The sequence below is a fragment of the Pongo abelii genome, chromosome 18 (genome assembly GCF_028885655.2).
Source record: "Pongo abelii isolate AG06213 chromosome 18, NHGRI_mPonAbe1-v2.0_pri, whole genome shotgun sequence".
Lineage (NCBI taxonomy): Eukaryota > Metazoa > Chordata > Mammalia > Primates > Hominidae > Pongo > Pongo abelii.
Genome location: NC_072003.2, coordinates 831,559 through 857,422, shown reverse-complemented (window position 1 = coordinate 857,422; position 25,864 = coordinate 831,559). Strand labels below are relative to the sequence as shown.

The 25,864-nt window shown below is 57.7% G+C and overlaps 1 protein-coding gene and 2 long non-coding RNA genes across 3 annotated transcripts; all 3 read right to left on the bottom strand.

Annotated features, from left to right (window-relative positions):
* Positions 1-205: 205 nt before the first annotated feature.
* On the bottom strand, positions 206-9,569 carry MSLN (mesothelin). Its single transcript, XM_054534429.2, has 16 exons — positions 5,950-9,569; positions 5,423-5,466; positions 5,007-5,056; positions 4,401-4,521; positions 3,818-3,897; positions 3,488-3,617; positions 3,221-3,414; positions 2,908-2,998; positions 2,735-2,834; positions 2,278-2,456; positions 2,025-2,180; positions 1,705-1,847; positions 1,503-1,630; positions 1,046-1,140; positions 506-692; positions 206-418 (listed from the first exon to the last, which is right to left on the bottom strand). The coding sequence occupies exons 1-16, from the start codon at positions 6,032-6,034 to the stop codon at positions 333-335; spliced, it is 1,869 nt and encodes a 622-aa protein (XP_054390404.1). The 5' UTR covers positions 6,035-9,569; the 3' UTR covers positions 206-332.
* A 5,322-nt stretch (positions 9,570-14,891) lies between these two features.
* LOC134760415 (uncharacterized) lies at positions 14,892-19,318 on the bottom strand. Its single transcript, XR_010137805.1, has 2 exons — positions 18,154-19,318; positions 14,892-17,295 (listed from the first exon to the last, which is right to left on the bottom strand). It is a non-coding gene; the product is annotated as an uncharacterized LOC134760415 (long non-coding RNA).
* A 3,132-nt stretch (positions 19,319-22,450) lies between these two features.
* On the bottom strand, positions 22,451-25,864 carry LOC129050663 (uncharacterized). Its single transcript, XR_008514359.2, has 3 exons — positions 25,044-25,864; positions 24,177-24,274; positions 22,451-22,999 (listed from the first exon to the last, which is right to left on the bottom strand). It is a non-coding gene; the product is annotated as an uncharacterized LOC129050663 (long non-coding RNA).

Sequence of the window (25,864 nt, the reverse complement as noted above, 5' to 3'; positions counted from 1 at the left end):
GGGACGGGGACGGGGACGGGGACGGGGGCACAGGACTCCCACCACTGTCTACTGGGGCCACCCTGAGTGCTGGCCTGGCCCTCAGCACGGTGGCAGCAGAGTCAGGAAGGCCTCCAAGGGCCCCCACCTGGCCTGGGGGCCCAAGACCAGAGGGAGAGGAGCCACGCTGGTGGGGTCCCAGAAAGTCCTCAGAGGCCACAAGGCGTGTCTGCAGGGGGCATGTTCCCGTTTACTGAGCGCGAGTTCTCTTGGGGTGGAACAGACCACCCATGCCTGCTCCTGGCCAGGCGGGGATCCCCAGCAGGGCTGGGGCCAGCAAGGGAGTGGGGCCCTCAGGACAGGGTGCAGGCCAGGAGCAGAGCCAGGATGGTGAGAACAGGTCCAGGTCCTAGGAGGCAGGGCGTCCCCGAGAGCGCCTCTACGGAGAAAGGGGTGACTCAGAGCGCCCACCTCCACGCCCCCAGCCCTGCCCCCAGCCCTGGCCTGGCCACGCCACCCCACCCACCTCGCATGCTGAGGTCTAAGACCAGGTAGCCGTTGGGGATGCCGCCCTGTAGCCCCAGCCCCAGCGTGTCCAGGTCGTCCTGCCGCTGCCGTCGGATCCAGTCCCGCACGGGTCGGTGCCGCTCCTCCGCCTTCAGGCCCTCCACGTGGGGTCCCAGAAGTTTCTGCACCTCAGCCACAGTCAACGGCTGCCAGAGCCCCCGTGCAGCCATCAAGGAGGGTCTCCTTCCCCCAGCGCCGCCAGAGGGCTGCCAGGCTCTCCTGTGTCCAAACTGCCCCACCCACAGATGCCCGCCACAGCCTCTCCAGACTTTGGAGGTATCTGGCCCGCTGACCTCAGCTCAATGGCTGACCTCAGCTCAATGGCTGCCCTTCCCTAGGCCCCACCACACAGGAAGACACTGCCCTTCCTGAGGCCCTTCCTAAGGCCCTTCCTAAGGCCCTGCCCCACTGCAGACCCGCCTTATACGCCCTCCCGTCCCCCGGTTGGCCCCTCCTCCACGCGCCCCCCACCCCACGCGCTCCCCCCCACTCGCCGTACCAGCACCGCATCCGTCTGCAGCTTCATGAACGTGGCCAAGTCCATGCTCACATTCTGCTGACTGAGAGCCTTCAAATCCTCCGTGTGGGCCCCACCTGCCCACCGGGAGAGGGGCCCGAGCTGAGGCCTCACCTCACACCCCCAGGCCCTTGACCACAGGCTGCAGGAAGCCCACTTGCCTTACAGGGCTTCCCTTTTTCCTTAGGGATTCCAGGGCCTGGGTTTGCCCGGCTGCCTGACCCCCAGGCATGGGAGACACTGGAGGTGGCTGGCGCCCTGAGCTGGGGTCAGAACCCACAGCCCCTAAGGCCATACACACCCCGGGGGCAGAGGACAGGTGACCACCCAGTTACCCTGGCAGCAGGCGGCCCAGTGAGGCAAAGGCCTGGCACCCCTGAGTGGAGTCTGTGGCTCCCCCGTTGTGGTACCCACCCTGTCCAGGGACTCCCTGGCTCACCCAGGAAGGACCGGATCTTCACAAAGTATTCGGACCCGTTCATGTTCTGGAAAGCAAGGCGGGCCTTGGGATAGAGGACGTCCAGCTGCCTTGGGCCACACGTGTCCAGGTCCTGGGGCCTGACCGCCCTGGGGACAGGGTGGGTGGACAGTGAGCGCCAGCACACGGACCCACCTTGCCGGGCAGAGTTCTGGGGACTCACCAGATGATGCTGGGGGGCACGGAGCTCAGCTGCTTGGGGCTGAGGGAGCACAGGTACCCAGGGTAGAAGACAGTCACGGTGTCTAGGGTGTCTTTGTCTAGCTGGCCCCTTCCCATCACAAAGCGGTCAATCAGGGTGGCCACCTGTGGGAGGGGCCACCGAGGAGCCTTGTGGCAAGGAGAGATGTATCCCTCCACCACCAGCATAACCTCAGGCTGTGCCCCTGACCCCAGACCCGCCCAACCTCAGGCTTTGTCCCCCACTCCGCCCCTCAGCCCTTCCCAATCTCATGCCACGTGACCCCCGAGCCGGACGGTCACCTGAGCACTCATTTCATGCCCTTTGTTGACTTCAAGCAAAGCCTTCAGGGTCTCCAGGGACGTCACATTCCACTTGCGAATATCCTCAGGGCTCATCTTGAGGAAGAGGTGGCCCAGGTGCTGGATCACAGACTCGGGGTAACCTTGTGGGTAGAGCTGCAGGCCAAGAGACCAGGAGGGCCCACGTCACTCCCAGCGGGGCTGGGGATGGCTTGGACACAGCAGGCCGGCGGGAACCTGAGTCATGAACTACCTCATCCAGTTTATGCTTTAGGACATCCAGCTGCTCGTAGGTGAAGGGGATGGCGTTCACACGGTCCATCTGGGCGGCCAGCAGGGCCGCATCCACGCAGGCTTCCAGCTCCCACTTCTTGTAGAAGATGAGGCTCTCGTCTATCTCGCGGGCCTTCTTGCCTGGGGGACAGGGTGTCTCTGCAGGGCACAGGGGTCAGGGGTCAGGGGTCAGGGCCGGAGTTCGTTTGACCCCTTCTTCCTCCCACACCTGCTGTGAGATGAGACCTTGGGCAATTTGTGACCCTCCCCGTGCCTCAGTTTACCCACTGGCAAACGGGGATTCTGTCCACTCTCTGTGGTTATAATGGGACGTGCTGCAGAGCTGGGGAGGGGCAGGTGAGACCCTAAACTGCAGATGCCCACCCCCAGGGGTGCTGCCCAGCCTGGTGCCAGACTGCGCAGGGCACGGCACTCACTCTCCACGTCCCGCCGGAACCTCGGCTGGAGAACGGTCTGTTCAGGCTGCCACCAGGATGGGTCCCGAGAGGAGCGTTGCCGCCACGCGGCCACGATGCCCTGAGGACGAGCAGGACCCGGGCTGAGCCTTGGGTGGCCGGGCATCCCCAAGGGCTGGGGATCGGGATCTCACCTGTGGGATGCTGCGGATGATGGGCTGGCCCAGCACGGGCAGCAGACCCTGCAGAGCGTCCAGGGTGGAGACAGACCATGTCGACGGGGGGCTGTGCAAACACGGGGCACAGCTCAGGGATCCCCCAATGCAGCCCCAGAGAGGGAAGAGGCCAGGCCGTACCCCCGGGCTGTGGAGGGGACGCTGGGGCCATTGGCAGGGGTTGTGGCGGGGTTGACTGACCCTGGGCCTTGAGGCGTGGCCATGGGTGTCCTCACGCTGCTCATGCCACGCCACCAGGTGAGCCTTCGAGGTTCTAGACACCTTCACTTACCCGTAGGGGGGTCCTCCGCCCTGCAGAGCCTCCCTGGCTGCCTCCTGCTGGTCGTGGTCCAGGGGTCCCAGGCAGCGCACCAGCCGGGGTAGTACCACTTCTGCCGACTCGGCCACAAAGCGCCCAGGCAGGTCGCAAGCCAGGCCCCCCAGAGCCTGCACATCAGCCTCGCTCAGCAGAGACCCCCGCACACCCTGCAGAGAGGCCGGCCTCAGCGCCTTTGGAACTGCCGAGCCCTCTCCGCCCCGCGCTGGCCCCAGCCCCTACCCAGCAGTCCAGAGCCGCAGGCAGCAGCCGCTGTCGCTCAGGAGCCCCCCGCGGGAGCAGGTCCACGTTGGCCTTTGTGACGCGCGAGAAGAAACGGGTGCAGGCCTGGGGCCCCGAGAATGCGTCTGGGCTGTGGAGAGAGGGTGCTGGGGACAGGCCGCACCGATCACACCCGTCCCCACCCTGAGAGGCGGCCCGGCCGGCCTCCACGTCTCTGCTGTGGCCTGGGGTCCAAGGCAAGGGGCAGGGGTTGGGGGCTGAGGGCTGGGGGCAGAAGTCAGTGGGGGGGGGGGTGGGTTCACGGGGCAGGGGGTGGGGGGCAGGGCCTACTTGAGGAATAGCAGCAGGTCCAACGGGAGGGCGTCCAGGTCCCCCGGGGGCTCGGAGAGCCGGTGAGCCAGACAGCGCAGCTGCAGGGGCAGGGAGTCCAGCACAGAGCGTTTCAAGCCGCCACCCACGTGGCGGGCCAGGGTCGCCTGGCCAGCCTGCCCACCACAACATACCCCTGCCCTGGCCACGAGAATCTGTGGGAGTGGATCTCTGGCCGCCTGCGCGCTGCCCCGGGGGATGTGGGCTCCTGTGAATGGCTGCCGCTGCCCTTTCCCAGGTCTCACCCACTCCCCTGAAAAAGATTCACCCTTGGGGCAGAGCCTGGAGGGCTGCTCATGGCGCTCCAGGAGGGGGTCCAGCACACAGGGTCATATCAGACCTGCTCCTGGGGAGCTGGCCCTTGATGTGGACGGGCACCCTAGTGGTCAGCTTGGGTGGCCAGAGGAACTCTGGGAAGAACTGGCCAGGGAGAGATGGCAGCGGGGACAGAGGGGACTGTGGTGGCAAGGTGGGCACTGCAGAGCTGCCTGTGAATTCCTCAGCCCCAGCTGTGCCCGCCTGCCTCAGCCCAACTGAGACTGACCTGCTCTGCTGAGAGCTTGACATTCTTCTGTCCCAAGGCCACAGCCAGCTCCTGGACACGCTCCGTGCTCAGGCCGGACACCTCCTCACACGGGAAGCCAAGGAGTTGGCGTGGGGAGAGGCTGCAGGAGGGGTCCGGCTGGGCACCCACGATCGCCCCTCCCCTGCAATGTCCACTCAGTGCTCCCCAAGCCCCACAGCCCCACCTCTCCCCGAAGGACCCTGGTGCTCCCTGCAGACCTCCCCCCAAGGCCAGGTGACGCCCTCAAGAGCTGGGAGTTGCCATCACCTGGGGGGTGTCAGTCCCTCCCACAGTCCTGAGCCGAGTCAGATCTGTGGTGGAGCAGAGGAGGAAGGGGGAGGGGACGTGGGGGGAGGGGGGAGGGGACATGGGGGGAGGGGATGTGGGGGGAGGGGGGAGGGGACGTGGGGGGAGGGGACATGGGGGAGGGTGTGGGGAGGGGGGAGGGGACATGGGGTGGGGGAGGGGTGTGGGGGAGGGGACGGACAGGGGATGGGATGCTGGGGGATGGGGTGCCCTGCCCACCCTCAGTCCCCAGGGCCTCTTGAGCCTCACCCTTGAGGACTGTGAGGACCCCGGACCCACCTGGAAATGTTAGGTGGGTTGGCCAGGACTCCGTCCAGGGGCGCAGCCTCCTGGGGGCACAGGGCCTGCTGAACATGGCTCAGACCAGCTCTCTGGAGCAAGAGTTCCCAGGTCCCGCTACCCCTGGGCCCAGGTACTCTCCGAGTTCAGCTACTTCCCAGGCCCGGCTGTGTCTCAGACCCATGGGCTTTGCTACTTCTCATCTAGCCACTTCCCGGACCCAGCTGCAATTTTGGCTCTGCTACTCCCCGGACCTGGCTGCTCCCAGGCCAGTCACATGCAGGTCCAGGTGCCCCCTTGCAAGCAGGGACCGTGGAAACTGGCAGGCACCGTGGATACATGACAGAGAGAACACAGCATGGCACCCCCACCTGGGACCTGAAGACCTTCTCCTGTTTCCCCAGAGGGGACCTTACCTGCCCTGTCTCTCCAGCCAGGGCCCTCGAGGGCTGCACCCATCCTAAAGGGGCAGAGGGGACAGCTTGGGTGGGGGGTGGGCCTCTTGGGTGTGCCCTGACCCAGGGGAGGAAGGAGGCAGAGCCCGGCCGCCCCCACAGCCAGCCCTGTGCACGCCCCAAAGAGAGGCCAGTGGCTCAGGCACGTGTACCCTGTGTGCCCCGTGTACCCCCTGACATCACAGTCCCCCAGGCACAGGGGTCTGCCCTCCACCAGGGAGCCCGGCCTTCCACATCTTTCCCTGAGACCCGGCGTTTGGCCGGTCAGACCACCCATCCCACAGACATCCCCACTGTGTCCTGAGCCCCATCACTCCCTGGTTGGGTCTCCAGCTCCTGTCACCTCTGGGGGCAGAGACTGCTGCTGGGACTTGGCCACCACAGGCACTCCAGGGAGAAAGCAGGGACAGGCAAAGCCTTGCTGAGGGCCTGGCCCCCAAGGCCCCTGGGCCGTCCTCGCCTCACCGGCAGCCCCATCTAGTACCCACCGAGGCTGAAGAGCAGGAACAGGAGGCTGCCGAGGGCAGGGGTCCCACAGGACCCCAACAGGGGTCGAGCCGTTGGCAAGGCCATGGTCTGTGTCTGTGGAGGGCAGTGACTCACGATGGGACCCCCTGCTCCCACCCCATGCCTCTGTCCTGGGCCAGCCTGGGGACATGTGGGCCCAGGAGGGGCTCCCAGGGCAAAATTCTGTGGCACCTGCAGCTTGCGTCTGCACCCTGGCCCTGCCCTCCAGCAACCGAGCCCTCTGTCCCCCCGACTGGCTCCTGTCCAGGGGAGGGGCTGGGTCTGAGATCCCGGTCCCCAGCCCAGACAGCCCAGGCGTCAGTTGGCGCCCACCCCTCTCCCGGAAGGGCAGGGCAGTGTGAGCAGAGCTTAGATGGAGCAGCCGGGGTCACCGCCCGCTCGGGCTGGCCTGAGTCTCCCCACTCCCGCACAGGAGGACAAGCAGGTCCTGCTGGGGTTGTGTCCAGCAGCCCCCTCGCCTGGATGTGGCTCCCTCCCCTCTGCCCCACCCTCAGCTGCAGGTGCCTGGGCTTTGTGAACACCCCAGGCCCTGCCAGGCAGACAACACCCTTGGAGCAGGAGGGGCGCTGCAGGCACAGAGGCCACCGCCCATTCCCACCCACCAGCGTCTTTTTGGGCCACTTGGCCTCTCTGAGCCCACTTGCGGGTGCAGTCCAGGTGGGGCGGGACTGGGCTGGGCCAATGAGCAGCCTGGGGAGCCCCTTGTACTCTCTAGGGTGAGGCCCGGAGGCCTGTGGGCCAGTGTGGGGTGGGGAAGTGGGTGGGGAGACCCTCCCTGAACAAGAATTGTCCTCCTGGGGTAGGGGTGGGGCCCGCAGAAGAGGGAACTGGCTTCCACACTCACCCCTTTCAGGGAGGCCACCGTGGCTAAGTAGAATAGAACTACCTCCTAAAAACCTTGGCCCAGGCCCGGTGGGTACACCCGCAGCTCAGAAATGGGGGTAACATGCTCATGCTCAGCGCCCCGTCCACAGGGGAATGTCTCGGGGAGCCACAGAGCCTCCCGGTGACGGACTCTACTGCCCTCAGGCCCCAGAGGAAGTGGGAAGGCCCCTGAGGCTCTGAACACCTTGAGATGGTGGAAGAAAACAGACCCCCCCCACAGCCAGAAAATGAGCGGTGGGTGGGACCCCCAGCCCTTGGGGTGCGTGAAGCCAGGCAGGAAACTTGGCCATCGGATCACAGGGGACCTGGGCACCCCCAACCCCACCTCCACGTGACCCAAGGACCTCCGCACCTGGGGTGGGGGCTCCCCGAAAGCCCGGCCCTTCCTGCTCTGAGGGGCCTCTGCAGGCCACGGGGCGCCCTGGAATCTGCATCCTTTACACCTGCAGGAGGGCTGGGCTGGGGCCGTGGAGGCACCTGCGCTGCCTTAGGACTGCCGCTTCCAAACAAATGGGTCTGCCTGTGCCCTCCGGGGTGAAATCTGCGTCTAGCTGAAGCCTGACCATCACTCTGGTGCTGGAAGCCCGGCCTGGGGCGGCCCCAGTACTCCAGATGGAAGGTGCAGATTCCATCCACACCACAACAGAAAGAGCTCAAAGGTTGTTACTTACAGATCCCAGGGAGGGAAGCACTGTGGGTCCGCCGGCAGCTCTCCTTCTTCGCGTCACAGCAGACGGGAGTGGCCGGCCAGGCAGAGAGAGGAGTGCGTGGCGCTGGCAGCGCCCATGGGGAACAGGACGGCCCCTTTTGGATCTCGGGCCAATGCCCACACGCGGTCCTCTAAAGGGCGATGTGAAAGGGGGAGCCCAGCCCCCAGGCCTCCGAGGTGTTCTGCGCGGTTGGGTAGGGAGCTTTACCCCTAACGCCCAGGCAGCCCCCAGCCCTCCAGGTCCCAAGTGGCCCCTCCCAGGTCTCAGTGGGCCCTGCCCAGGGTAACTCTGACGTGCAGCGTTGATTGGCCACACCTGAGCCTCTGCCTCGGTTTCCTCAACTTGGAAGTGGGGGTGGAGAGCCTGGCAGCCTCCCAGGCCGTCAAAGGGAACAAATGACGGCTTTGCTCGGGGCAGCAGGGAGCGGCGGCGCCTCACACCTCAGGAATGTGTGGGTGGAGACCCCGCGCAGGGGCCTTGGACGGGCAGCGGGCCAGGCCCGGCCACCTGGGGGAGGAGGGATGCCCAGGAAGGCAAAGCTGCCCTCGGTGGGCATGGGTGGGAGCCCGGGCCCAGGTTTCACGGCTGCCCTCTGTGGGCGTGGGGTGGGAGCCCAGGCCCAGGTTTCATGGCTGCCCTGGGTGGGTGTGGGTGGGAGCCCTGGTCCAGGTTTCACAGGATCCCACCCTCTGATTCTCAGGTGCTGAAACCCAGGGAGCACTGTGGCCCCCCCAGTTGCAGGTCAGCAGGCTCTGGACGGTGACTACACAGCCCAGACAGGACTCCCGGGAGCACAAGCCTGACGCCCAGTCCAGTGTGGGCCTCGCAAGGCTGTGAGCCATCCGTCTCAGGGCTGTGGGAGCACACAGGTAGAGAGGCAGGACGGGAGCCAGCTCCAGGCACACGCACACCCCTTCTCGTGGGGTTGACTGGAACGGAGCTGCCCCCGGGCGCTCGCTGGCCTGGCGAAGTGGGAGCTGCCTTCCCCACGCATCTGGGTGGGCTGCCTGCTGCTGAGGGAAGAGCTGCTCCTCCTGACCTGGGGCCACAGAAGCCCCCTCCCTGCCCCTGAAACCCCTCCCAGCATGTCGTGAGCTCTTATCCCCAGTATGGAATCCGCCTCCACTATGAACACCTGCAAAGGTTTGTTTGCTGAACTGAGGTGTGCACAGCGGTCATCTCTGGTCTTTTTGCACGGAGTGGGTTTTCTAGTGTGACTCGCGGTGGAAACTGACCTTCAGGCACACAGAATTCAGCAAGGGTGCGTCAACTTACAAATGTCAAGAAGGGATTAAGGGCCTTTTAAAAACTCCCTTCCACAGAGAACAACTGAAAAATTCCAGACACTGTAGCAAACCAGTTACCCAAGGGCTCTGGGGAGGGGACAGAAGGCAGCCGGCTTGGGAGGGAAATGACAGGTAAAGGGAGAGGCCAGCTCCGAGTGGCGTTCCCTTTGTGTCCATGCAGCTTTGCCCTGAAGGAGCTGCAGGTCGGCTGCGGGGCTGTGAAGTGGCCCAGGCTCCCACGGACACCCACCACTCTCCCGGCCAAAGGCCAAAGGCAACCAAGGAAGGAGCCCAGAATACTCAGGGCCCAGAGCTCCAGGAAAGGCCTGAGCCGGAGGAGCCAAGGAGGGGCCCACGTGCCCGGCTGAGCCTTGAACTGAAGGAGCCGAGGAGGGTCCAGGAAGAGCTTGGACGGCCCCGTAGACACGGCTGAGCCCTGAACAGGAGCCTCAGAGGGGTCCGTGTGCCCGGCTAAGCCCTGAACCAGCAGACTGCAAGCTGAAGACAATGATGAAAACGCGCCGTGGCCAGCCTGGGCTCACCCTTCAACCAGCACCGTGGGAGGCCGACGCGGGTCAGTTGAGGCCAGAAGTTCAAGACCAGCCTGGGCAACGTAGTGACACCTCATCTCCATAAAGAATTTTTAAATGAGGCCCTGTGTGGTGGCTCATGCCTGTAATCCCAGCACTTTGGGAGGCCAAGATGGGCAGATCACCTGAGGTCAGGAGTTCGAGACCAGCCTGACCAACATGGAGAAACCCCGTCTCTACTAAAATTACAAAATTAGCTGGGCTTGGTGGCACATGCCTGTAATCCCAGCTACTTGGGAGGCTGAGGCAGAAGAATCACTTGAACCCAGGAGGTAGGGGTTGCAGTGAGTCGAGATCGCGCCACTGCACTCCAGCCTGGGCGACAGAGCGAGACTCTGTCTCAAAAAAAAAAAAAAAAAAAAAAAGCCCGGGCGTGGTGGCTCACGCCTGTAATCCCAGCACTTTGGGAGGCCGAGGCGGGTCATGAGATCAAGAGATCAAGACCATCCTGGCCAACAAGATGAAACCCCGTCTCTACTGAAAAAAAAAAAAGAAAGAAAGAAAGAAGAAAAATAAGAATATCTCTGTGATTTTTTTTTTTTTTGAGATGGATTCTCAATGTGTCGCCCAGGCTGGAGTGCAGCAGCGCGATCTTGGCTCACTGCAAGCTCCGCCTCCCGGGTTCACGCCATTCTCCTGCCTCAGCCTCCAGAGTAGCTGGGACTACAGGCGCCCGCCACCACGCCCGGCTAATTTTTTTTGTATTTTTTAGTAGAGACGGAGTTTCACCGTGTTAGCTGGGATGGTCTCGATCTCCTGATCTCGTGACCACCCACCTCGGCCTCCCAAAGTGCTGGGATTACAGGCGTGAGCCACCGCGCCCGGCCATATCTATGTGTCTATGTGATTGAAAGAACATAGATTCCTACCTCATATTATATGCAAAATTTACTCAAAACCAACCATAGACCCGAGTATAAAAGCTTAAACTATAAAACTGTTAGAAGGAAATTCAAGAGGAAGTGTTGGCGGGCTTGGAATAGGCAGAGACCTGTTAGATGCAAGAGAGAGGACAGAGACCATGACTGAAGCTGCTGCTCTTTGAATGATGCCATGAAGAGAATAAAGAACCAAGCTACAAAATAAGAGAAATATTTGCAGGATATATCCCCAGAATTTACAAGGAACATTTGCGGTTCAATGATAAGACAGAGAATCCCGTAAAACCCAGGCCATATGCGCTGCAACACGGCTGAGCCTGGAAACACGGACACACTGTACGAGTCCCTTTAGATGAAACATCCAGAGCGGGTCAATTTAGAGAGACAGGAAGTAGATGAGTGGTTTCATAAGACCCGGGGGGAGGGAGACCAGTCAGGGGGACTGACTGCTAAGGGGTATGGAGTTTCTTTCCTTTTCTTTTTTGAGATGAGTCTCGCTCTGTCACCCAGGATGAAGTGCAGTGGCGTGATCTCAGCTCACTGCAAGCTCCGCCTCCTGGGTTCAAGCGATTCTCCTGCCTCAGCCACCCGAGTAGCTGGGATTACAGGTGCCCGCCACCACTCCTGGCTAACTTTTGGATTTTTAGTAGAGATGAGGTTTCACCATGTTGGCCAGGCTGGTCTCAAACCCCTGACCTCAGGTGATCAGCCTGCCTCGGCCTCCCAAAGTGCTGGGATTACAGGCATGTGTCACCACGCCCGGCTAATTTTTGTATTTTTAGTAGAGATGGGGTTTCACCATGTTGGTCAGGCTGGTCTTGAACTCCTGACCTCAGGTGATCTGCCCACCTTGACCTCCCAATGCTAGGATTACAGGCCGCAGCCACCACGCTGGGCCTGAACGGTACTTCAAATGGGTAAATGGGTGAGCTGTATGGTGTGGATTATCTCTCAGTAAAGCTGTTATTTAAAAATGGGCAAAAGATTTAAACAGACACTTCACACACACACAAAAAGATACAAAAGCCAGGTGTGGTGGTGCACGTCTGTAGTCCCAGCACTTTAGGAGGCTGAGGTGGGAGGATCACTTGACCCAGGAGTTTGAGGCTGCAGCGAGCTATGACCACGCCACTGCACGCTAACCTGGGTGACATAATGGGACCCCATCCCTGCGAAAAATTGAAAAACTAGCCAGGCGTGGTGGCGCAGGCCTGAAGTCCCATCTACTTGGGAGGAGGAGGTGGGAGGATAGCTTGAGGCCAGTTTGAGGCTGCAGCAAGCTATAACCACGCCCTGGGTGAAAACCCTGTCTCAAAAAATACACAACACATGATCCATCTGGATGTGAAAAGAGGCTCATCGTCATCACCGCTCATTAAATGCAAATGAAATCCACAAGGAGATACTGCTCACTACACACCCACTAGACATTACTCATTAAGGAAATGCAGATTCCATCCACAGTGTGACACCACATTACACACCCACTAAAATGACTAAATTTAAAAGGACCAACAATAACAAGTGGTGGCAAGGAAGTGGAGCAACTGGAACTCTCAGAGGCTGCTGGTGGGAGTGCAAATGGATACAGGCAGTTTTGTTTGACACCTTCTTAAGAAGTTAAACTTATACCTAACCATGCCACTTAGCTATTCCACTCCTAAGGAATGTCCCAAGAGAAATGAAAATGTGTTCACACAAAGACTTATGCATGAATATCTACAGCAGCTCCATTCACAATAGCCAAAAATGATTTAATATATATATACACACACACACGTATATATATATATATATATACACACACTTCCATCAATAGATGAACAAAGTACGGCATATTAACACTATGGTGTACTGCCCAATGATAAAAAGGGAAATACTGTCTCATATATGAAAACAATAAATGAATTTCAAAATCATTATGCTCAATGAAAGAGGCAGACTCAGAGTACATAAGATATGATTCCTCTTATATAAAAATTTAAAAGGCAAGCTAATCTATTCTGACAAGAAGCAGATCAGTGGTTGCCTGGGGCTGGGCAACTTCACCAGAATGAAGGATTCCTACTCAACAGGAGCAGGAGAGAGGAGTGGACTGCAGAGACTCTAGGAAGTCTCTGGAAGGTGAGGAAAATGCTGTGTCTTGACTGTGGTGATGGATTCGTGGGTGTGTATAACTTCCAGGACTGTTTGAATTACATGCTTTATTTTCTTCTTTGGAGGCAGCGTCTTGCTCTGTCACCCAGGCTGGAGTGCAATGGCACAATCACGGCTCACTGTAGCTTCAACCTCCTGGGCTCAGGTGATCCTCCCACCTCCACCTAAGTAGCTGGGACTGCAGGTGCGTGCCACTGTACCCGGCTAATTTTTGTAGAGATGGGGTCTTGCTATGTTGCCCAGGCTGGTCTTGAACTCCTGGGCTCAAACGATACACCCATCTTGGCCTCGCAAAGTGCTGGGATTATAGATGTGAGCCAGCGCACCCAGCCTGGAATTACATACCTTGAATGGATGCATTTATTGTACATAAGTTTAACACAATAAAATTGATTTAAAAACTAATAGCGGCCAGGCCCGGTGGCTCATGCCTGTAATCCCAGCACTTTGGAAGGCCGAGGCGGGCAGATCACCTGAGGTCAGGAGTTTGAGACCAGCCTGACCAACACGGCAAAACCCTGTCTCTACTAAAAATACAAAAATTAGGCTGGGCACAGTGGCTCATGCCTGTAATCCCAGCACTTTGGGAGGCCGAGGCAGGTGGATCACTTGAGGTCAGGAGTTTGAGACCAGCCCGGCCAACATGATAAAATCCCATCTCTACTAATAACACAAAAATTAGCCGGGCGTGGTGGCGGGCGCCTGTAATCCCAGCTACTTAGGACGCTGAGTCAGGAGAATCGCTTGAACCCAGGAAGCGGAGGTTGCACTGAGCCGAGATCGTGCCACTGCACTCCAGCCTGGGCGACAGAGCAAGACTCCATCTCAAAAAATAAAACTTAGTAGCTTAACAAGCCCTGATGAGGATATGGAGGGACAGGAACCCCCGTGTGCTGCTGGTGGGCAGGTTAGAAGGTGTGGCCTCTGTGGAGAACAGCTTGGTGGTTCTGCAAAAAGTTAAACATAGAATGACCACATGACCCAGCAATTCCCGCAAAACAAAAGAATAAAAAACAAAAGAATTAAAAAACAGGAACCTGAACAGATCCCCACACACCCATGTTCCCAGCAGCATTATTCACAATGGCCAAGGCAGAAACAACCCCTGTCCATCAACTGATAGATGGATAAACACAGTGTGGTCCATCCATCCAATTATTTATGGAAAAAAAAACAGACTATGGAAAAAAAAATTTTTTTTTGACACAGGGTCTTGCTCTGTCACCCAGGCTGGAGTGCAGTGGCACCATCTCAGCTCACTGCCACCTCAGCCTTCCGGGCTCGAGCGATTCTCCTGCCTCAGCCTCCTGAGTAGCTGGGATTACAGGCACCCACCATCGCGCCCTGCTAATTTTTGTATTTTTAGTAGAGACAGGGTTTCACCATGTTGGCCAGGCTGGTCTCAAACTCCTGACCTCAGGTGATCTGCTCACCTCAGCCTCCCAAGGTGCTGAGAGGACAGGCGTGAGCCACCACGCCCGGCTAAAGGTGGGATATCTCGAAGTGGGTGGGGAGTGTGTTCCAAGTGTATTCAGATTCTCTTTAACTTGTAATTGGTTAAAGGAGTCAGGCTGTAAAACTCGGAGTCAGCAAAAAGGAATGTGTAAGGTCCCATAAGGACGCTGTGTCAGAGTCTGCCCCCTCCACTGGGTCACAGTGACCCGTGTAGCAGGAGGGCGAGCAGCAGGCGCGACCTAACCTCTGCCCGGCAGGGCCTTAGGCCTCCTTTATAATTTGGTATCTTATTGCCACAAAGTCTCTTTGTCAGTCTTGCGATCTGTACTTTAACGTGAATGCCGGGTGGTCATTAAGCCTCAACTCCAGAAGGGAGGGGTACAAGGAGGCTGCCTGACTCCCTCCCCATCATGCTTGGGAACTCTGTTTTAAGGTTTTCTTTGGGGTCCCCTTGGCCAAATGGGGGTCCTTTCAGTTGGTGTGGGACTTAGGATTTTATTTTTAGTTATACAATGAAATATCATTCAGCCCTTTAAAAGGGAGTAACATTCTGACACATGCTACAATGTGGATGAACGCTGAAAACACTTTGCCGGCCGCATGGGCGCAGCAGCTCACATCCGACGGGCGCGGCAGCTCACATCTGTAATTCCAGCACTTTGGGACGCCCAGGAGGGTGGATCACTTGAAGTCAGGAGTTCGAGACCAGCCTGGCCAACGTGGTGAAACCTCATCTCTACTAAAAATACAAAAATTAACCAGACATAGTGGCTCATGCCTGTAGTCCCAGCTACTCAGGAGGCTGAGGCAGGAGAATCGCTTGAACCCAGGAGGTGGAGGTTGCAGTGAGTTGAGATCGCACCACTGCACTCCAGCCTGGGCGACAGAGCGAGATTTTGTTTAAAAAAAAAAAAAAAAAATTGCGGGGGGCGAGGGGGTGCAAATGTATGATCCCGTTTATTTGAAACATTCAGAACACGTGAGGCCACAGATGGGAAGGAAAACAGCAGCGACCAGGAGCCAGGGCAGTGGAGCATTACTGTTTAATGGGGACAGTGTCTGTGTGAGGTGAGAAATTTCTAGAAATGGGTAGCGGTGATGGTTATACAGCATTCTGACTGTACATAATGCCACTGAATTACGCACTTAAAAGCCACGAAAGCTGGGCGTGGTGGCTCAGGCCTGTAATCCCAGCACTCTGGGAGGCCGAGTCAGGTGGATCACTTGAGGTCAGGAGTTTGAGACCAGCCTGGCCAACATGGCGAAACCCCGTCTCTACCAAAAATACAAAAATTAGCTGGAAACCGCTTGAACCCAGGAGGTGGAGGTTGCAGTGAGCCGAGATCATGCCACTTCACTCCAGCCTGGGTGACGGAGGGAGACTCCATCTCGGGGGGGAAAAAAAAAAAAAGTGGAGATGGGGAGGAAACCAAAAAAGGGAACAGAGCAAGATCCCCGAGGCCCTGGGACCAAACTACACTGCAAAGCGCTGGTAAATCTGACTTCATCTGAAAGAAGGGGATTTCTACTGAATGAACCAACCGGCAGCTGAGAGGCAGATGTCAAACAAACACACAGAAGACGTTTCCCAGCACCTGAAAGAGTCCACGGCACAGCGAGCAGCAGCGACGTCCAAAACGAGACAAACAGCCAACGAGGGAGAAAAGCAGGGGCCAAAGGAGAGGGAGAAAAGCAGGGGCCAAGGGGAGCGACTGGGTGGCTGGTTCACCAGGAGGGGTTTGAGGTTTGACCTCTGTACATCCATCAAAATTCAAATTAGAACAAGGAGCTTTGCGTGAGCAGAAGGAAGGGCTGCGGTGAGAGGGACACTGGAACCCACAGGCCTGGAGAGAAGAGGCTTCCCTGGTTCCCACCGCCCCTGCGCGATCTCGCAGCCCGTGGGTGGCTTTCCTTCTGGTCTCCTCTGCGCCTCGTTTGGCTGCGTTCACAGGCGCCTCACTTCCGTGCTCACCTCACCCCTCCCTACACCCGCCCCGCTCCACGCTGCTCCGTGCCAAGGACGCCAGGGATGGTGGCTGCCAGGGTGCCCTCACCCCCACCCACCCCAGGCTATTGTTGGCCTTTTCACACTTTGAATGAATAAAATAACTTTGGTGTTGTTTGTTCTGCATATTTAAAAAAAAAAAAAAATACCACCTTTTCTCTTTGGTTTTCACATGACCAAATCGTCAGGGTACCGGCCGTCGCGTTTAAGAAGTTGAGTAAATAGAGACGTCCGGCTTTGCTAGCTCAGCCTCTGGTATGGACACATTGAACGTTAATCCCATAATCCACGGAGGACCCCTCAGCAGGACCTACTTGCAGAGAGCAGTAGCCATGCTCCGAGCTCAGAGGCTGGCTTCTGCTCCGATTGCTCTAAATTCCAACCTCCCATGAGGTCAAAACAGAAAAGAGGACCGAGCCCCTGGCCTGGAGCAGATGCATCACTGGGTCTCCGCCCCGGTCACCTCTTCTAGGAAGCCTTCCCTGGTTGGTCCAGTCTTCCCGACTCTGAGAGGTCAGCGCCTCTTGCTCGGCCACTGTTTCCTCCACCCTCCAGGCCAGAGCAGGATGTCCTGTGCAGTCGGGGCTGTGAAAGGTGGCCTTCTATCCCTGGTTTACAGACGAGAGAACTGAGGTGCCGAGAGTTCAAATGAGGGGCCAGGTCCCTCATGGGAACCAGGTCTTCAGCACAGGAGCATGGGCACAGCTCAGGGGCCAGGCACTCCGGGGTGGTCCCGACTTGGCTGATGGTGGAGCGGGCAGTTCCGGAAGTGGAGATTCCAGTTCTGCAAAACAGACATCAGTGCACGGAGCAGTACCTGGTCCGGGGGCTGTGATGCTGGCACACAGCCAGGCCCAGACAGGGGCACCACAATGGTTATGATGGAGGAAGCTCTGCCTTTTCCAGGCCTCCAGCCTCATAAAACACGACCAGAGTGACTCCATCTCATAGTACCTAGCTTGGCACTCATAAGGCAAGTATAAAGTTCATGCTTAGGGGCTGAAAACAGCTACGTCCCAAGCTGACCACCAACTGTGACTGCAAAATAGTTATGCAAATAGTTGCAAAATTGCAAAATAGTTATGGCCATATAGGACATTTCCCAGCAGGCCTGAGAATGTCCAGACCTCCGGAGAGTACAGCCCACTTCACTGAGAGAACGCCAGTGAGCAGGCTGAGGCTGAAGGTGAGTGGTCACCGGGAGCACCAGCAGCTTCAACCTTCGGTGAGCACATCTGCACATTCAGGTCTACGTGTAGAGATTCCTTGTAGTTTCTTATAAGCAGAGACACTAACAGAGGACAGCGAGGTCTTCCTGCTCTCTGAGCACGTCCGCTCTGTAACAGAATCATTCGTTTTTTGTTTTTTTTTTGAGACGGAGTCTTGCTCTGTCGCCCAGGCTGCAGTGCAGTGGCACGATCTCAGCTCACGGCAAGCTCCACTTCCCAGGTTCACGCCATTCTCCTGCCTCAGCCTCCCGAGTAGCTGGGACCACAGGCCCCCGTCGCCATGCCCAGCTAATTTTTTATATTTTTAGTAGACACAGGGTTTCACTGTGTTAGCCAGGATGGTCTCGATCTCCTGACTTCATGATCTGCCCACCTCGGCCTCCCAAAGTGCTGGGATTACAGGCATGAGCCACCGCGTCCGGCCTCTTTATTTGTTTTTCTGAGGCGGAGTTTCACTCTAGTCGCCCAGGCTGGGGTGCAATGGCACAATCTCCACTCACTGCAACCTCCACCTCCCAGGTTCCCACAATTCTCCTGCCTCAACCTCCCACGTAGCTGGGATTACAGGCGCCTGCCGCCACCACGCCCAGCCCGGAGTCATTTCTGATAAACTTGTCTCACCAGGCATGGTGGCTCATGCCTGTAATCGCAGCACTTTGTGAGACCCAGGCGGGTGGATCATGAGGTCACGAGTTCAAGATCAGCCTGGCCAAGATGGTGAAACCCCATCTCCACCAAAAATGCAAAAATTAGCCAGGCGTGGTGGTGCACGCCTGTAGTCCCAGCTACTGGGAAGGCTGAGGCAGGAGAATCACTTGAACCCTACAGGCGGAGGTTGCAGTGAGCTGAGACTGCACCACTGCACTCCAGCCTGGGTGATAGAGCAAGACCCTATCTCAAATAAAAATAAAAATAAATAAATAAAATTAAAAATAAACTTGTCTCTCACTGTGCTCTGTGGCTCACCTTGAATTCCTTCCTACACAAAATCCAAGGAACCCTCTCTTGGAGTCTGGATCGGATCCTCTTTTTCTGACAACAGTCAGCATGTGGGCCCTTGGCTTGGGCAGAGGCCTGATTCTCTCCAGTTCTGCCTCCCCCAGACCCGTCTTCTCCTCCAGGGAATGGTCCTGCCTGCACTTCCCTGAGGACACCGCAGTGTGCAGAGGCCCAGTGTCAAAGTGACCCCTCAGCATGCCAGACGTGCCTCTGACCCACCCAGGCAAGGAGAGGAAAGGTGCCCGGTGCTCAGCAGGTGGCCCGGTCTCCAGCGCACCCAGCAGTGGTACCTGGATCTCGTTCATGGGGGCCAGCACAGCCAGAGTTCTGAGGAGGTCAGTCCCCCACTGCCCATCCCAGGGTCAGGGGCAGAGACAGGTGGATCTCCTGGTAGGCTGTGGTACTGACCTGTCCCCAACCCTGGCTGGTCCCTGAGAGGCGAGGTGGGAGGTCGCTTGAGCCCAGGAGGTCAAGGCTGTAGTGAGCTGAGATTGTACCACTGCACTCCAGCCTGGGTGACAGAGCAAGACCCTGTCTCAAAAAGAAAGGAAAAAAAAAAAGGTGGGAAAACTTAATAGGGAATGCTCACATCGGTGTGTATTGAATCATAGAAATATTTCAACAACGGCTGGGCGCGGTGGCTCACGCCTGTGATCCCAGCACTTTGGGAGGCCAAGGCGAACGGATCACAAGGTCAGGAGTTACAGACCAGCCTGGCCATCAGGGCGAAAGCCTGTCTCTACTAAAAATACAAAAATCAGCCGGGCGTGGTGGCAGGCGCCTGTAATCCAAGCTACTCGGGAGGCCGAGGCAGGAGAATTGCTTGAACTCAGGAGGCAGAGGTTGCAGTGAGCAAAGATCCTGACATTGCACTCCAACCTGGGCAACAAAAGCAAAACTCTGTCTCAAAAGAAAAAAAAAGAAAAGTTTCGACAATGGCTGGGTGCAGTGGCTCACACCTGTAATCCCAGTACTTTGGAAGGCCGAGGCAGGTGGATGACAAGGTCAGAAGATCGAGACCATCCTGGCCAACATAGTGAAACCCTGTCTCTATTAAAAATACAAAAATTAGCCGGCACGGTGGCACATGCCTGTAATCCCAGCTACTCGGGAGGCTAAGGCAGGAGAATCGCTTCAACCTAGGAGGCAGAGGTTGCAGTGAGCTGAGATCGCACCACTGCACTCCAGCCTGGGTGACAGAGCAAGACTCCGTCTCAAGGAAAAAAAAAAAAATTTCAACGGAAGCAGTGCCACATGGAAAATGAATGTGAACATATTCTCTGGGGGTAGCTATGTCCTAAAAGAAAGAAAAGCAGTTATTCATCTCAATGCAAGATTTCAAAATAAAGCTGAAGATTGTGAAAGCTGGCCAGCTCTTACAGGCCATCTCCATGCAACTGCCCACAGTCCATTCCTAGAATTCCTGCAACATGCTCTATTTAAAAAAAAAAAAAAGAGAGAGATGGAATCTCACCATGTTGCCCAGGCTGGTCTCAAACTCCTGGGCTCAAGAGATCCGCCCGCCTGGGCCTCTGAAAGTGTTGGGATTACAGGCGTGAGCCACCGTACCCGGCCAATACGCTTTTTCACATGTCAAATTTTCTTTTTAGCTTTTTCTTTTCTTTTTCCTACAGTTTTTTTCCACTACTTTATGTTTTGAGATGGAGTCCTGCTCTGTTGCCCAGGCTGGAATGCAGTGGCGCAATCTCAGCTCACTGCAACCTCCGCCTCCCGGGTTCAAGCGATTCTCCTGCCTCCGCCTCCCGAGTAGCTGGGATTACAGGCGTGCACCATCACACCTGGCTAATTTTTTTGTATTTTAGTCAAGACAGGGTTTCGCCATGTTGCCAGGCTGGTCTCGAACACCTGACCTCAGGTGATCCTCCCGCCTTGGCCTCCCAAAGTGCTGGGACTACAGGCATGAGACACCACGCCCGGCCGTGTTCGACTATTCTAAATTGTTAGCGTTTCCACAACTCACTGTGCACCTGTGGCGGGAGGCGCGGGTCACACAGGCCTCCTCATTAGCTGCTAATCGCAGCATATCAGGGCCTCCACCTGTTGACAAGACGTAGCTGCCCCCAGAGAGGACGTGTATGTTGATTACGCCGCTAATGACCCCACGCGCATCCCGACAGCAATTCCCTTCCACAAATAAAACATCTGCTTGGCTAACGGAGAGCCCAAGTCCTGCTTGGCGGGGCTTGGGTGCGGGTGCGTGTGGGGTGGGGCACGGGCCACACACAGGGAGGCAGTCCGGGTCCAGCCACAGGTGGAAATGGCCGCCAGCACCCCACGCTTTCCTACAAAAAGGCACTTTCTCTCCAAGTTTTATGAATAACAGGCTTGCACGGGGCCACCCACCGGGGAGCCCAGGGCCCGGCAGCCTTTCCCATGTTCCCTCTGCCACCCAGGAGGCAGGGCCTCGGGAGCCCTCGAGCACGTCAGCCCCACAGCGGTGGGAAGTTTCTGCAGACTGGAGGGTGTGCCCCCCACGTCCACCCAGCTTCCCACAGGAGCCAGCATCTCCATACTTATTTTTTACTGTTATCTGAGATGGGGTCTTGCTCTGTTGCCCAGGCTGGAGTGCAGTGGTGCAATAACAGCTAACAGCCTTGACCTCCCAGGTCCAGGCAATTCTCCTACCTCAGCCTCCTGAGTAGCTGGGACCACAGGCATGCATCACTGCACTGACTCATTATTTTGTAGGAACGAGGTCTCAATATGTTGCCCAGGCTGCTCTCAAACTCCTGGGCTCAAGCGATCCTCCCACCTTAGCCTCCCGAAGTGCTGTCATTACCGGCGTGAGCCGCCACCTCGGACCTCATCTCCACATTCCTGTTGGGTACCAGGCCGCCCCAAGGCCACGATGGCCTACCCTGCACTCTGTTGCCTGGCCCTGGCCCTCTGGGAAGCTCGTCCTGGTGTCCTGCACGTCGGTGGCCACACAGGTGGGGGAGTTGGAGGATTCACCTTCCCCACTTATGTGAGTTCATTCCCACACTGCTATAAAGACACTGCCTGAGACTGGGTAATTTATAAACAAAAGTCTAGCCGGGCGCCGTGGCTCACACCTGTAATCCCAGCACTTTGGGAGGCCGAGGCAGGGGGATCACCTGAGGTCAGAAGTTCAAGACTAGCCTGGCCAACACAGTGAAACCGTGTCTCAACTAAACATACAAAAATTAGCTGGGTGTGGTGGTGCGCACCTGTAGTCCCAGCTACTCGTAGGCTGAGGCAGGAGAAACGCTTGAACTCGGGAGGCAGAGATTGCAGTGAGCCGAGATTGCGCCACTGCACTCCAGCCTGGACAACAAGAGTGAGACTCTGCCTCAAAAATAAAAAATATAAAAATAAAAGAGAGGTTTAATTAACTCCCAGTTCCACAGGGCTGGGAAGGCCTCAGGAAACTTACGATCATGGCGGAAGGCGAAGGACGCAGGCACGTCTCACGTGGCAGGAGGCGGGAGGGCGGAAGGGGAGCTGCCACTTATAAACCCATCAGCCCCCGTGAGAACTCACCATCAGGAGAACAGCATGTGGAAACCCTCCTCCATGATCCAATCACCTCCCTCCCTCCACATGGGGATTACAGTTCGAGATGAGATTTGTGTGAGGACACAGAGCCAAACCATATCACCCCCACCCACCCACCCACAACCCACCCACCAGGCAGCTCCTGGGCCCCCAAACCTAAAACCGGGTTCTATGGCGAGAACCAAGAATAGCACCGCTCTCGGACGGTGGCCCTGCGGGGTGGGGTGGGGTGGGGCGGAACCACTGTGGACCCCAGTTGCTGCTCCCTAGCCCTGTGTGTAATGGGGGCATCTGGCCTGGTGTGTCCTTCGGGCCTTGGAAACCACATGGGCTGAGCCTGAGGGCACATCCTGCAGCCCAGCCAGACAGACCTGCAGTGAACCCACCTCTCCTCCTGCCGCCAGGCCAAACAGACCTGTGGGTGAACCCACCTCTCCCCTCCTGCCACCCAGCCAGACAGACCCACTGTGAACCCACCTCTCCCCTCCTGCAGCCCAGCCAGACAGACCCGCAGTGAACCCACCTCTCCCCTCCTGCCGCCCAGCCAGACAGACCCACTGTGAACCCACCTCTCCCCTCCTGCCGCCCAGCCAGACAGACCCGCAGTGAACCCACCTCTCCCCTCCTGCCGCCCAGCCAGACAGACCCACTGTGAACCCACCTCCCCTCCTGCCGCCCAGCCACAAAGACCCGCAGTGACCTCACCTCTCCTTTCCCGCCGCCCAGCCAGACAGACCCGCAGTGAACCCACCTCTCCCCTCCTGCTGCCCAGCCACACAGACCCACAGTGACCTCACCTCTCCTTTCCCAGTTCCTGGAAGCAGAGGCCTTGATGGAACACAGGAGAGTTCAGTAAACGTTTTGAAATCAGACGTTCAGGAAAAATTAGTTAATTTTGGAAAACTCGGCTCTCCTCCCCAGGAACTCCTGACCTGAGGTGGGTTTATTCCCCCTGTACGAGGTTATGGCACCTGCTGGCCCCCGTGGGCTCCGCAGCACCACCTGCCGGCCCTCAGCCAGCCTGGGCTGCATCCCGTCCACCGGACTCACAGGCCCCACCTCCACCCCGCCGCCCCTCGCAGGCCAGCCCAGCCCCCACACAGCCTCCCTGAGCCACATACCTAGTTAGGAGGTGGAAAGCATCTCTTTGTCCTTCAACCCCTGAGGGTCCCACAAGAACCTGGAAATGAGGGCTGCAGTGGCTGAAGGGCAGCCTCCCAAAAGATGCATCCAGGCCGGGCCAAGTGGCTCACGCTGTAATCCCAGCATTGCGGGGCTGAGGTGGAAGGATCACTTGAGCCCAGGAGTTCGAGACCAGCCTGGCCAACATGGTGAAACCCCATCTTTTTTTTTTTTTTTTTTTTTTTGAGACAGAGTCTTGCTCTGTTGCCCAGGCTGCAGTGCAGTGGCGTGATCTCAGCTCACTGCAAGCTCCACCTCCCAGGTTCACGCCATTCTCCTGCCTCAGCCTCCCGAGTAGCTGGGACTACAGGCACCCGCCACCATGCCTGGCTAATTTTTTGTATTTTTAGTAGAGACGGGGTTTCACTGTTAGCCAGGATGGTCTCGATCACCTGACCTCGTGATCCACCCACCTCGGCCTCCCAAAGTGCTGGGATTACAGGCGTGAGCTAATGTGCCCGGCCACGTCTTTAATAAAAATATAAAAATTAGCTAGGCCTGGTGATGGACTCCTATAGTACCAGCTGCTCAGGAGGCTGAGGCAGGAGAGTCGCTTGAACTCGGCAGGCAGAGGCTGCAGTGAGCCGAGATCCTTCCACTGCACTCCAGTCTGGGCAACAAGAGCGAAACTCCGTCTCAAAAAAAATAATAATAAAGGCCGGATGCGGTGGCTCACACCTGTAATCCCCGCACTTTGGAAGGCTGAGGCGGGCGAATCATGAGGTCAGGAGATCAAGACCATCCTGGCTAACATGGTGAAACCCTGTTTCTACTGAAAATACAAAAATTAGCAGAGCGTGGTGGCGGGAGCCTGTAATCCCAGCTACTTGGGAGGCTGAGGCAGAAATGCCTGAACCCGGAAGGCAGAGGTTGCAGTGAGCCAAGACTGTGCCACTGCACTCCAGCCTGGGTGACAGAGTGAGACTCTTGTCTCAAAAAATAATAATAATACTCATGCCTATAATCCCAGCACTTTGGGAGGCCGAAGCCGGCAGATCACGAGGTCAGGAGATTGAGACCATCTTGGCTGACACATGGTGAAACCCCGTCTCTACTAAAAATACAAAAAAATTAGCCACGTGTGGTGGCGGGCACCTGTAGTCCCAGCTACTTGGGAAGCTGAAGGAGGAGAATGGCGTGAACCCAGGAGGTGGGGCTTGCAGTGAGCTGAGATGGCGCCACCGCACTCCAGCCTGGGCAACGGAGTGAGACTCCATCTCAAAATAATAATAATAATAACAGTAAAAATAGCCGGGCGTGATGGCACACACCTGTAGTCCCAGCTACTTGGGAGGCTGAGGCCGGAGGATCCCTTGAGCCCAGGAGGCTGAGGCTATAGTGAGCTGTGATCACACCACTGTACTCCAGCCTGGGAAGAGAGCAAGACGCTGTATCAGGAAAAAAAAATATGCTGGGCGACGCAGTCACAGACCAAGGGCACCTGGAGCCCCTGGAAGCTGGAGAAAGCAGGAAGGGTCCTCCCTGCAGCCTCCAGAGGGAGCATGGTGAATGACACCGTGACCTCAGATGTGTGGCCTCCACAGCTAGTAGGGGACGCATCTCTGTTGCTTTTGCCCCCGTGTGTTGTCATTTGTTACGGGAGCCTCGGGAGACAGGTACAGGATGATCCCTTCCGAGGGTGAAGCTCTGACACCAACCCAGGAGAGGAGACCAGGCGGCTCTACCAGTATCATGACCATGGATCAGCAAGAGGATGCTAGCAGGCAACCTCCCACCCAACCGCCGGGGGCAGCTGTAGGCAAAAGGGGGTCCTGTGGGTGCCCGCAGAGCAGACGCCTCCAGCAGGTATCCCTTCCAGCCCAGGGAAAGGGGGTGCCCACACACAGTCACAGCATCACAGCAACCTGGGGTCCGGCCGGCCTCGCCCTATGTCCCCAGCCGGCCCTCGTGTCCCACCGTGCCCTCCCTGGGTTCCCAGGCCCTGGCTCAGGGACTAGCACATGGGAAGTGCATGGTAAATACTCGTTAATGACGATGATGAAACAATCTGCAAAACAGAGAGCAGGGACCCCAGAGGCACGAGGTTGGCACCAGAGCCCAGGGGCTCCAGGGAAATGTCTGTGAGTTAATGAAGAACCCCACCCTAGCTCCACCCAGAGCAGCAAGAGGAAGCTCACCTAAAGACCCTTCCCCTAATCTTGGCTGGGCGCGGTGGCTCAAGCCTGTAATCCCAGCACTCTGGGAGACCGAGGCGGGTGGATCACGAGGTCAGGAGATCGAGACCATTCTGGCTAACACAGTGAAACCTCGTCTCTACTAAAAATACAAAAAATTAGCCGGGCGCGGTGACGGGCGCCTGTAGTCCCAGCTACTCGGGAGGCTGAGGCAGGAGAATCGCTTGAACCCAAGAGGAGGAGCTTGCAGTGAGCGGAGATCGCGCCATTGCACTCCAGCCTGGGCGACAGAGAGAGACTCCGTCTCAAAAAAAGAAAAAAACAAAAAGCGAGTAGGCCCACAGGGTCCTGTTTCAGGGTCTCCCAGGGGCATGGACTTTTCCAGACTGGTCTCCAAGATAACAGAAAAGGAGGCTGGAGGCCCTGGGAGCGGCTCCCCAGGAAGGGGAGGCCTCGGGCCCATCCCTGCTTTCTTCCATGCCTGAATTCCCCAACACGAGCTGAGCGCCTCCTGTGTGCCAGGCGCGTTCCGGGTTCTTGGGTTGCATCCGGGGGCACCTGGTCCGCAGGTACGCAGCGGATAACGAAATGGACGGAGCCAGATCCCCTCCGCTTCCTTGTGAAGGCGGAGAGACTCCAAGGCCGCAGCTGCGACGCTGGCCCGACCGACCCCTGCGCCCCCTGCACCCCAACCCGGGGCCTGGGGCGCGCGGGAGGCGGACGAAGTGCTAGGTCCCGGGTTCCCGCAGGGTGGGCGGGGAGCCGCCGCGCCCGGGCTCGTCAGCAGAGGGCGCCGGCCCCGGGGCGAGGTGCGCATGCGCCCT